The sequence below is a fragment of the Gnatocerus cornutus genome, chromosome 8, assembly GCF_029298725.1.
Source record: "Gnatocerus cornutus isolate USDA-ARS CGAHR chromosome 8, icGnaCorn1.1, whole genome shotgun sequence".
In the NCBI taxonomy this organism is placed as follows: domain Eukaryota; kingdom Metazoa; phylum Arthropoda; class Insecta; order Coleoptera; family Tenebrionidae; genus Gnatocerus; species Gnatocerus cornutus.
The window spans coordinates 10,672,730-10,684,046 of record NC_142240.1 but is presented as its reverse complement, the minus strand read 5'-3'; the positions used below and the strand labels follow the sequence as shown (position 1 = coordinate 10,684,046).

The following is an 11,317-nucleotide window of genomic DNA, read 5'->3' as shown; positions in this document are numbered from 1 at the left end:
CGTGACAGCCGATTTTTGAAAAAGTTTCTATGACTACTGGGGCTTTGGTTCTTTGATCAAAAGATTTTTTTTATGAAAACTGCAATTCGTAATCGTCTAGACACATCGAAAATATTTACGTTGCAGCGATAAGAATCTAACTTATGATAAGCGCAAAATATTTTGATTTTTTAACAATATAATTTTTATCTTACACTTTTTTTTAATAAGATTTGCGAACAAAATTTCGAAATTATTTTGTTTTGTTCTAACGGAAATCGATCGGTCAAAACAACGATAAAAATGCCTATAAAAACCAAAAAGCTTGAGTAGCAAGTATCAATAAGAAACCTTTCTAAAATGTTCTACTTCGCCATTTTTGTTGTTCTTGCGACGACTGCGTATTCTGCAGCCAGTAAGTATTTTTTTATAATTAGTAGACAGTTACAATATTTCTTGTAGGTCCAATGGTCCCAATTTGTCCTGCTCGAGACGGGAGATTTCCCGTTTATATTCCAGCCCGCGACTGCTCAAAATTCTATGAGTGCTCCAACGGAATTCCGGTCCTTTTTAAATGTCCCCCAGGACTTTACTTTAATCCCATCAGAAACGTCTGCGACTGGCCGTGGAGAGCTGGATGCAGAGGAGTTCAAGACTAATTCAGCAGGAAATTATAGATTGCCTTAAATGATGTTTTAATTACGTGTAATTTTGCATAATTATCCAAAAATAAATCTGCTATAATAAGATGCATCCGTTGCTTTTCGGTATTCAAAATGTGGCTGCTCATCCTAGTTCTAACATTTTCTTGCAACTTCGCGCAGCGTAGGCCTAACAATGTGTGTAAAACTTTCGAAGATTATTTGAACTACACCGTGAATAAAAACTGTTGGCATGATCCAGACATACTTTTGGAAACGGTGAGTTTTAAAGTTCACAACAGCAAAACCTGAAATTATTTCAGCCCGGTTTGCTAAAAAAATACATCGGTAAATACGAAAGTTATAAAATCACGACAGACGACGGCTACATCCTGAAAATGTTCCGAATGCCCAGAGAAAACCCGAAAGGTGTTATACATCTCCAGCATTCTCTAGCTGTTGATTCCAGAATGTGGATAGGTCCAGGAAAAGATTCCATAGCATATTATCTATGGAACGCTGGATACGATGTCTGGATGAACAACCATCGTGGTACTCTTTTCTCGCAAGGACATAAAAACCTCTCTTATTCCAGCTCCTCGTATTGGAATTTCACGTAATAATTCAAATCGTCATATCAGTGATTTAACTTTCTTTCAGTTTCCATGAAGTCGGTATTTATGATATTCCTGCTCAAATACGACATATTCGAAATGTAACGAATTCAAAAATTATCTACATTGGTCACTCTTTTGGTTCGACTAGTGGTATGATTTACGCTTCAATGAAAGCCCAAGAAGCAAAGAAGAACATTAAAACTTTTATCTTCATGGCTACGCCGGTGTATTTTAAACACGCCACAAGTATTTTAACTTTGTTTGTACCTTACAGACACTTGCTTGAGGTAGTTACGTATTCATAACATATTTGTACATCTTTTCACCCTTTTTTTCAGTCGCTGGTTGATATTATACGAATTGGAAACGTAACATTGTTTTTACCTCTGACGATGATCATAAAAATGACAAATCGGATGTTGCCATTTCTTCTTGTAATTCTCAATATAATAATGTGCTTAGCTTGTGGACTGACGCTTGAAGAAACGGATCCTGTAAGTGTAAAAATTTGCTTCAGCTTAGCTAATTACACTCTTTTAGCTTCTTTTAAATTTGGACGCTGGGATCTACATCAAATCTTTTTCGTTTAAAATTCTACAGCATTATCTTCAGTTAATCGAATCTCAAACCAGATTTCAGATGTTTGACTATGGAAAGGAGACAAATTTAAAGTATTATCATTCAGAGACTCCACCAGCTTATCCGTTGATGAATGTTTCAGTTCCTGTATACTTTGTGTCGAGTGATAACGATTCTTTGACTACGTTACCGGTAATAAAAGATTGAAAAAATTAAGTTTGATGTGAAATTTTGCAGGATTCTGACTTGTTGATCAAGGATTTACCGGAAAATGCTACTAAATATGGGCACTGGAAATTTTCTCAAATAAATCACGTGCAGTACGTTATTGGCAAACACGCGAAAGAAATTCTTTTGAAAAAGTTGTTACAGTTTGTTGATAAGATTTGATAGAAAATGAAGAACTTAGAAAGAGGAAATTGCCTCGTGTTGTCTTAGTTGTCTTATGAAATACACAAAAATCTTTTAATTTTCTTTACTTATGCAGTCTTAATGGTTTACATCTGTCGATACTTTAGATTATGTTATATTTGAGATTATTGAGATCTTCAATTCCTGAGATTCTAAGGTATTATTAATTAATTTTATTTGCGTTTAGAGTACTTGGTCTCATTAAATTCCATAATTCCATAATTCCGATAATTTTTAAGCGGCCGCCACCAGCTAATTATATATTGTCTTACACGACCTTTTAAATACCTGTAATTTTCTATTCATTATAAAAAATAAAACTAATATAACAAGAAACATCCGCTTCTTTTTGGTAGTACCGAAATGTTGCTACTTGTACTAATTGTATTAACATTTTCTTCAACATTTTCGAAAGGTCAATCTAACAATGCTTGCAAAACTTTCGAAGACTATGCGAATTACACTGTGAATAAAAACTGCTGGTACAATCCCGACATGGCCCTTGAAACGGTAAGTCCAAGTGCTCATAACTGCAAAAACTGAAATAATTTTAGCCTGGTTTGCTTAAAAAATACATCGGGAAATACGAATCGTATAAAATTACCACTGAGGATGGCTACATCCTCACAATGTTCCGAATGCCCAGAGAAAACCCGAAAGGTGTGATTCTTCTCCAACACTCTCTAGGTGTTGATTCCAGAATGTGGTTATATGAAGGAAAGGAATCTTTAGGTATGACTTCTTATTTTTGTTCCGATAAACAGTGATGATTTAAAGCGTATTATTTATGGAACGCTGGGTACGATGTCTGGATGAACAGCCACCGAGGTACTCTTTTCTCGCAAGGCCATGTAAAACTCTCTTATTCCAGCCCCTCGTTCTGGAACTACAGGTAATAATTCAAATTGTATTATCTGTGGTTTAATTCTTTTTTAGTTTTCATGAAGTCGGCGTTTATGATATTCCAGCTCAAATTCGGCACATTCGGAAATCGACAAACTCGAAAATTATATACATTGGGCATTCTTTTGGTTCGACTTCTGGTTTGATTTATGCGTCGATGAAAGCTCGGGAAGCTAAAGAAGCGGTTAAGACTTTTATTTTCATGGCGACTCCCGCGTATTTTAAGCATGCGACGAGTGTAATGACTTTGTTTATACCTTATAGGAAATTACTTCAGGTAGATTTATTGATATTTTTAGATGTACTACAGATTTTATTTTAGACACTTGTAGAGAGTTTACATCTGGGAAACGCACTTTTCTATCTACCAGTAGCGATGATATTGAAAATGGTAAATCGGGTTTTGCCGATTCTTCTTCCGGTGATTAACATAATAGTATGTTTAATAAGTGGATTGACGATGGAAGAAACTGATCCTGTAAGATTCGACCTTTTTTATCCGCTCAGCTGAACACCTTTTTGTAGGCTATTTTAAATTTAGACTTTGCAATCGTAATCAAATCTTTTTCATGGAAAATTCTTCTGCATTATCTGCAACTACTGGAAACTAAAACCAGGTTCCAGATGTTTGACTACGGAAAGGAGAGAAATTTAAAGTATTACGGTTCAGAGATTCCAGCAGCGTATCCGTTAATGAATGTCTCAGTTCCTGTGTATTTTTTATCGAGTGATAACGACTCTTTGACTACGTTACTGGTAATGAAAGATTAAGAAAATGTAATTTTGACTGAATGTTTGTAGGATTCTGACTTGTTGATCCAGGATTTACCGAAAAATGTGACCAAATATGGGCACTGGAAAATTTCTCAACTAAATCACATGCAGTACGTTCTTGGCAAACACGCAAAGGAAATTATTTTTAAAAAGTTACTACAGTTTGTTAATGAGATTGACGTAAAATAAAAAATTACAAAAACAGGAAATTATTTTGTACTATTCAATTCTGCGAAATTTTACAGTTTTAATTTATTCCTACATACTACCCACTCGAGACCCCAGATTTAATTCTTTTTAGGTTCTTTGGATTCCAAAAACCTTTGAGAAATTTGCGACCTTTTTAATTCTTTAGGTTTTCAAGATTGTCTTATTACTACACCACTTTATAATCAATTTTTGTCAATTCAAAATGTTGAGAAACTAAAGTTGTGTTAAGACAAAATGCTGCAAAATTAATGGATGATCAATTGGATAAATTATTATTATTAATTTCAACAAAATTCTGAGTTAAATGTGAACCACCCTCGTGTATTATCTCTAGTTAGCGTTCAATGGATCAATTACGAGCGGAAATCCTTCCATCACTGATAATTGTGATAATTCAGGATGATTAATGAAATGATTGATTGGTGCGCACCCTGGGACCTTCCTACCACTCAATATTATTTCATTGGCTTGTGTTATCTTTATCAAAGTGGTTTTTACAACAAAAAACGCACAAAACGGTCAACACCAGTGCTCATTTCTTACGGAATTTATGATTGGTGGAATTTATAAGCGAATTAAAAGAAGTAGATGATATCTTTACTGTATTTTGTGTTGCAGAGCACGACTTCATTATTCTAGTCTCGGCCAAAAAAAAATTCGGTCTGATATTCGATTTCGCTGTCTAAAAAACGTTTTTGAAAACGATATCAAAAAATTGTTAGATTTTTTTTTGTAAAAATGCGTCGTAATTCATTGTCAAGCGAAACAGCGTCTTTTGCCTCTTTGCCATAAAAACCTCGTCCAATCTGCGTTAATAATCTCGCGTCGCAAATAAAAGGCGTCAATTTCGATACCTAATGAAGTCAGCATCCCACACAACCTGACCCAATCCAATTTCTAAACATTTTTACGAACCACTCGAACATAAAAAAGAGACAATTACAATGTGGGCAGCCGCGAAACCAGTCTGAAAATTGCAATATTTTATGTATTTAAAGATATGCCATATTAGAGCAAAACCGTGGGCACTGATGTCCTTTTTCCACCTCTGAGTGAACGCAACTTTGTTATTGATTCAAAACGGATACAGATAAAAGAGTGCGAAGAAAATTTATTGGCGAAAGCTACAAATCCACATCTTAGATACATTTCCTGGAACCAAGAAAACGGTATAAATTCCTCCTTCATAACGAAAAGCGATAAAAGTCAACTGTCGCGATAAAAATCCCGCTAAAATTAAAACGTCGCGTTGTTAATTGCGACAAGCCATCCGATGGAGCCATTCTAGCAAGTTTTTCTTTACGATGGTGCTTTTACAATCCTCCGGTTTCCCCAAATAAGGCCATGGATGTGTTTTGAATGTATATTATGGGCATAAATCAGAACAAGTGGAAATATGCACCTGGCTAATACGTTGACCTCGGGACCGTCGCCCACATGAAAATTAACATTTTTCATCAAAGGTGTGTCGCCAAACTCATTTGCGTTTAATCTACTTACCTATAATTACCACTGCTGGCTTCAGGGCCCCAATGTGCTTCTTTGAATTTGGAACAAAAAGAAGATTTTTACATTGAAAAGCGCAATTAAGAGATATTGTGAATGGAATTCCGAGGCCTTGTAACGTTCGCCAAATAAAAAAATAATTGGACCATTCATGAAAAGAGTAGTGCTCATTCATAGTTGCGGCGGGGGGCACCTGGGATTCCGAAAATGTAAAGTCGTAAAATTACATTTACAGAGAACTGAATTGCGCTGTGGCATTTCTGGTGACTCAAACATTGTAAACATAAAAATGAATGACTACCTAATTAAAATTAATTATTTTTTAAATTAGTTATTTTTATCGGGAGAGGTTTAGTATTTTTTTATGTATTTTTTATTCTCGATTATTTTTCATGTCTTTCATAAAACGTACAGTGGGGAGTTTCAGCAGCCGAAAATAATTTCATAAATTAACAGTGGAGAATAAAACGAGAAACTCAGGTCTTAAAATGAATGTAGCCAAGTTGTTTAGATTCAAATTTTGACCTGAAAAATTTGAAAAATTTTGGGCAGTGTAAAAAATTACGTAAAATTTCAACATTCTTCCTATAAATCAAAACTGTTAAATTTACGAAATTGGAAAAACAGAATTAAGTCATCGAGGATGACGTAAATGTTATTTAAATCTAAGTGAATGTCTGCGGTGACAAGCAAAATTTTCGGTCTCACGTTATTTGTGCATCAAGGACATCAAACTGCAAGAAGAGCGTTTTTGTTTAGATTTTTACCATTGGCCTCTAACCTTCGCTCTCTTATTAAACCTACAACAAATGAAAAAATCCAAACAATGTTAAGGTTGGTTCACACGCCGTCAATCTCCATTCATCCGTCACCTGATTGACATGTTTGAGATCGTATTAGTCTAACCCCCACGTGTCTCTAATCCCATTTATATTATGTAAAATATCCAAGCCCGAGCACTTGTGATTTATCGTTGGAAATGTCGAAATGTGATAAAAGTCCGAATAGGTGCGCCTATACCATAACTCGAACCCACACTTCCACCCTAAAAGGACAATAAGTAGGCCCCGAGTGTTTGGCAAACAAAAATAATCCTCTGAAACCTTGAAATTTTATTTACTTTCCCGGTGGTTGTAGAATTCAAGCGATCGAATTTTTCGACACAAGCGACCTTCTCTCTTTGTGGCAAGCCTTTGTCTTTATACGGTAAGAACAGCCGCCTCCGCGCCGCCCCCGGTGCAAAAACATCAAGCAAATTCCAGAGTTGCACGATTTCCATTTATAAACTCGCAATGCCTTTCCTACGTAACTTCCTTCTCGGGACGATCTGAATCCCATTTCGGACAGTTATATGCGACAGTTATTTAGACATCTGGGAAGCGAAATTGGACCTCAAAACGCGCGTGGCCTTAACCTGCGACCCACAACTTGTCACTTGGAATAGTGCCATCCGTAAAACATTTCAATTCCTATAATATGGAAAGTAAGAAGGGCGCGCAAATTTAACGACTTGTAATTGGCATTCCAGCGGAAGGTGCGAAGATTCTTTAATGGCCGATGGAGGGGGGACGTTGGTGGTGGAGAACACTGGTCCACCCACGTGCTCACTTGACAGGTCCACGCAACGTCCGTGCCACTATTTACATGGAGCCGATCTGCGATTGGACGATATCGAGCGCAGGAGAATTGCTCCGGACTCGCAAAAAAAGAAAAAAAAACATACATCCAGTTTTCAAAATTTTAGTTCAATTTAGGCAAAATTTAATAAAAGCCGAACGGAATTCACCATTTGAAGGTATTAATAACATTATTATTATCATTATTATTTCTCAATTTTTGGTATAAAAATCAGAAGCTTGACTTGACTTTTTTCTCTGACTAAAAATAAAAAGAATGACGATTCAGGACAATCATTAAAGTCCCTAAACAGTAAGCATCTTCAATTTTTTTCTTAAATTCAATTAAAGCTTTTCGATCTTTTTGTGCTTCTCTCTGGCTGTCCACCTGGCGCGGCGCAGTTTACTTGTGCCGCTCGCCCGCCCTGAATGAAAACCTACACATTCTCAAAGTATTTACGTGATTAATGCAGTAAATTGAGCCTTGCAACAGAAAGGAGACGTTTTCTGCTAAGCGGATTGTTTTGACGTGTTAACTGCGGTTTTGCTCAAATTCCAGCCGTCAAAATCGCAAAATGCTCTTGAGATTCTAACTTTTTTTTCGCGTCCGTGGTCAGTTTTTCGTGAAAAGTGAGTGGACATCATGAGGTGATCTGATCACACATCAGTGCCATGGATATTTTCCAAGGAAATCAGGCAAGTCAATTTTCATTCATTATTAACACCTTAAGTCGTGAATTAAAAAACAAACACAAAATTTACACAAGATTTGACGCAACCGTTACGAAATTCATCGTTTTAATTGGCCGTTTTGCCAGCCTCCCCTCTCGCGGCCATGGATGCGACTCACGGGGTTGGTTGAGATTTTTCCTCCCCTTAGCGCGCCATTATCCCGCCCACTCGATTGAATGAGTTTTATTGAGTGACCATTTCGCAATTCGGGTCAGTCATGGAAAAAATCTCGAAATTAAGCAACGAGAAGAGAAATCTGACATGATTAGAAGTAGCGTGGGTTGTCACGTGAGTTTTGAGGGTTGTTCACCCTTCTAGGCGCCACTTGTGTAACACTGCACTGGCCGAGCGCATATTTTTAGAGCAAAAATGCCCAGTACTTAAAAATACCATGGCCCCGGCTTCAATGAAGCTTAATTGACAACAAACGAGAAAAAATCGGCGTTAATCCCGAAAAGCGACGGAAATGAGCGCGCCAAGTGGGAGGCGGGAGGAACATAAGAACGGGTTAATAATAAACCTAGTGAACGTGGAGTACCAAATATGGTTCAATCTCGTATTACACCGACGTCCAAATTCAGAATATACCTAAGAGGAGAGAGGGCGTCCGGACGCCGAAAATAGCCGACGTCGCGCGCCTTCTACGGCCAAAGTTGTCTTCGCGCGCTCCGTCAATGCTCAAATCCGTCTCATAATAAATAATAACAGAGTAACAGCTACGCGAAAAATTTCTCCTGTGCATGAATTGACAGATTGATCGGTGAAGAAGTGCAACAAAAATGAATCAGAGTAAGTACAAGCGGAACACTTCCGACATAACATGGGGGCTCCGGGGGCTTTGAGAAATATCGGGTTCACGTGTATGCGGTAATATTTATTTTCGACGTCGTATTTTTACTACACCGCTCATTTTATACTTCTTGTAGAGGGGGTTACCATGCAATGTGAAGAAGTAGATGAGGCGCAGTCGGAGAATCCTGCAGCGGAAATGACTTTCAGTGACAGCAGGGACTCGCCCTCGCCGAAGCCCTCTGCGCAATTATCCGACGACTCCAAGTAAGTTACCCATCAAACTTTTGTATCGATCTAACACTGTCCACAGATTCCAGATGACAAAATTCGATGGAATTAATCTTGAAGATGACATTGAGAAAGTGGAAGTGTCATCTCCCGGCTCCTCCGAGACTATCGAGGAAGATTTTGAAGGTCCACCCCCAATCATCCCTTCAATCCCTGAACAGAACCCGAACGAATCAATCAAGAGTTGGCTTCAACGCATCACTGATCTCCAGAAGAAGTTAGCGCTGGAACCGAATCCTGTTTCTTCATACTCACTTAAACCCGCCCCCCAACCCGCTCCTAACCGCGTTGTTAAATTCCAAGACTTGCCGTACATGGGGGAGATGACTCTCGATAACTCCAAGCCCAGAAGAGGTCGCAAACCGAAGAAAGCGGATATCTGCCATTTAATCTACAAGAACTACGGCACGATATTTCCCGGGACACCCAACCCGAAAAGTTATCTAGAGAAAGACAAGAAAGAAGTTAAAGATGACAGTAAAAGTGATGTACAGAACCGAATCATCAGCAGCCTTCTGGAGAAAAGACTGACTCAAGAAAACAAGAAGGAGAACCAAGACCAAAACGAGCCGCTAAACTTGTGTATCCGCGATCTCAACCACTTAAAAATCAGATTGTTGAAAAAGAACGACAACACGTACACATCTGAAATCAAATCAGAGCCTGCGAGTGATGATGACGTGGAGTTCATCCATGAAACGCCGTCTCCGTCGAAGGCAGACACTCGGTTTTCCGACACTTTGAGTACTCCAAGTCCCACTCCGGATGCTCCGGGTGGTTATGTCTACTGGCCGAATGCTGGAGTGTTCATCCATCCCATGGCTTTGCAACAACACCTCATGTACTACCAGAGGATGGCCGCCAATAATAGTTACACGCTCCCCAGCCATAGTCCACGCCCGCCACCTCCTGAAGAATCTCAAGAACTTAGGAAAATCATCCCGAAATCCCGTAAAAAAGCTGAAGTAACTGAAGAGACTGAACACCAACCCGAGCAAAAGACAAAACGCAACGCTTCTTCGTCTTCGGATAAAACTCCGACGAAGCGGAAACGTTCTGCCATCTTTATTCCACCGATTCCTGCAGAAAACAATACGAATCCAGCCACAGAAGTCAGTATTTGTAAGTTTAAATTCACTGGAGGGGCGAAGCCGAGTTTACAAGAAAAAAAGATGTTATCCGTTGACTCTGGGGGTAACTTCCGGTATTATAGCGGTACCGGCGATAAAAGTATGAGAGGATACGAGTTCTTCCCTCGGGAGACTCTCCAACAACAAGTGAACAACAACCAAGGAAGCAGTACCGGAGCTTTCTTGCAAGCCAGTGGCGAAAAAATCTACCCAGTGGCCCCAGTTGACTTCACCGGGTCTAAACCCAACCAGGACTTCCTGCTAACTCCGGAAATTCCAGCGACTCCGGAGATGCACTCTAGACATAAGAAACGAAAGTCGCGGAAGTCACTCCAGAGGGAAAAGCTCGAGCAGACGTTCAAAGAAAAAGGATTTTTGATACAAACTCAGCAACTGGAATCCGCTGAAGGTGCCACATATTGTAAATTCCGGCAACTGAGGAAGTTTACGCGGTATCTGTTCCGGAGTTGGAAGGACTATCTTCCGGGAAATGTGAGGGAGTTGCACGAGGGTGAAAAAGTGGAAGAGGAAGGGGCAGAGCGTGATGCGGACTCCATGTCAAGACATTCAAGTGACATGAGTAACGTGCAGTTGTGACCAAAGAGTTTTGGTGCTAATTTTGTAACTCTAAATTAAGGGTACATTTCTATTAATCTAGTCGTTACGTCTGTACTGTAATTGTTGTTAATTTAATTAAACTTAAGGTAATTCCCGGAATAAATTGTTGTTAATAGTTGGGTTTTATTGAGAAGAGAAGTGACGTGGAAATAATTTATTTCTTACAATATCATCTTTAATTACAGATCAAGTAAAAGCTTTAAATTGCTATAATAATAATATTGCGTCAAGAAGGTCTAAATTACAATGACAATCATGGAATTTGTTTAAAACGTACATTAATAGACGTTTTATTTTTAAAATTTATTGATCACGAACTTTGTGAGCATACTAATAACCTATTAATAAAAATATTTACAATAAAGTACAATAACAGAGTGATTTAAGTCAAAAACGTGCTTAAAATCTATCACAAAATTATTATTACGAGGATGACAACAACGTTGCCGTAGCTTGGACAAAATCGACTCTGATCAAATCACAGTCGATTCCATCGACTATAATATTATTTTAAAAGCATA

The 11,317-nt window shown here is 38.3% G+C and overlaps 4 protein-coding genes across 6 annotated transcripts; all 4 read left to right on the top strand.

The window, feature by feature from the left end:
- Window positions 1–336: 336 nt before the first annotated feature.
- On the top strand, window positions 337–639 carry LOC148169726 (endochitinase-like). Its single transcript, XM_088043934.1, has 2 exons — window positions 337–394; window positions 442–639. Exons 1-2 carry the CDS (start codon window positions 340–342, stop codon window positions 636–638), a joined length of 252 nt encoding a protein of 83 aa, XP_087900060.1. The 5' UTR covers window positions 337–339; the 3' UTR covers window position 639.
- Window positions 640–754: 115 nt separating this feature from the next.
- LOC148169725 (lysosomal acid lipase/cholesteryl ester hydrolase-like) lies at window positions 755–2,512 on the top strand. 2 transcript variants are annotated; one of them, XM_088043621.1, is made up of 7 exons: window positions 755–899; window positions 944–1,236; window positions 1,281–1,524; window positions 1,576–1,731; window positions 1,778–1,908; window positions 1,959–2,008; window positions 2,054–2,143. In XM_088043621.1, the coding sequence occupies exons 1-6, from the start codon at window positions 756–758 to the stop codon at window positions 1,981–1,983; spliced, it is 993 nt and encodes a 330-aa protein (XP_087899747.1). In that variant the 5' UTR covers window position 755; the 3' UTR covers window positions 1,984–2,008; window positions 2,054–2,143. The 2 variants fall into 2 exon arrangements, with proteins under 2 accessions (XP_087899747.1, XP_087899746.1); XM_088043620.1 differs by having other exon boundaries at window positions 1,778–2,008; window positions 2,054–2,512.
- On the top strand, window positions 2,338–4,259 carry LOC148169724 (gastric triacylglycerol lipase-like). The gene is made up of 10 exons (XM_088044221.1): window positions 2,338–2,384; window positions 2,467–2,517; window positions 2,584–2,737; window positions 2,782–2,959; window positions 3,005–3,119; window positions 3,164–3,431; window positions 3,465–3,608; window positions 3,656–3,886; window positions 3,932–4,084; window positions 4,206–4,259. The coding sequence occupies exons 1-10, from the start codon at window positions 2,338–2,340 to the stop codon at window positions 4,257–4,259; spliced, it is 1,395 nt and encodes a 464-aa protein (XP_087900347.1).
- A 3,936-nt stretch (window positions 4,260–8,195) lies between these two features.
- On the top strand, window positions 8,196–10,911 carry LOC148169723 (uncharacterized). 2 transcript variants are annotated; one of them, XM_088043844.1, is made up of 3 exons: window positions 8,196–8,757; window positions 8,895–9,024; window positions 9,071–10,911. In XM_088043844.1, exons 1-3 carry the CDS (start codon window positions 8,748–8,750, stop codon window positions 10,773–10,775), a joined length of 1,845 nt encoding a protein of 614 aa, XP_087899970.1. In that variant the 5' UTR covers window positions 8,196–8,747; the 3' UTR covers window positions 10,776–10,911. The 2 variants fall into 2 exon arrangements, with proteins under 2 accessions (XP_087899970.1, XP_087899971.1); XM_088043845.1 differs by having other exon boundaries at window positions 8,755–8,835.
- Window positions 10,912–11,317: the final 406 nt, after the last annotated feature.

Bases quoted from the DNA above. Each gene is read 5' to 3' on its own strand.
- LOC148169726 (XM_088043934.1), top strand. From the start codon at position 340: ATGTTCTACTTCGCCATTTTTGTTGTTCTTGCGACGACTGCGTATTCT. The intron at 395-441 runs GTAAGTATTTTT...TATTTCTTGTAG, and splicing joins GACTGCGTATTCTGCAGCCA to GTCCAATGGTCCCAATTTGT.
- LOC148169725 (XM_088043620.1), top strand. From the start codon at position 756: ATGTGGCTGCTCATCCTAGTTCTAACATTTTCTTGCAACTTCGCGCAG. The intron at 900-943 runs GTGAGTTTTAAA...AAATTATTTCAG, and splicing joins CAGACATACTTTTGGAAACG to CCCGGTTTGCTAAAAAAATA. The intron at 1,237-1,280 runs GTAATAATTCAA...ACTTTCTTTCAG, and splicing joins TCCTCGTATTGGAATTTCAC to TTTCCATGAAGTCGGTATTT.
- LOC148169724 (XM_088044221.1), top strand. From the start codon at position 2,338: ATGTTATATTTGAGATTATTGAGATCTTCAATTCCTGAGATTCTAAG. The intron at 2,518-2,583 runs GTAATTTTCTAT...TCTTTTTGGTAG, and splicing joins ACACGACCTTTTAAATACCT to TACCGAAATGTTGCTACTTG. The intron at 3,120-3,163 runs GTAATAATTCAA...ATTCTTTTTTAG, and splicing joins CCCTCGTTCTGGAACTACAG to TTTTCATGAAGTCGGCGTTT.
- LOC148169723 (XM_088043844.1), top strand. The intron at 9,025-9,070 runs GTAAGTTACCCA...CACTGTCCACAG, and splicing joins CAATTATCCGACGACTCCAA to ATTCCAGATGACAAAATTCG.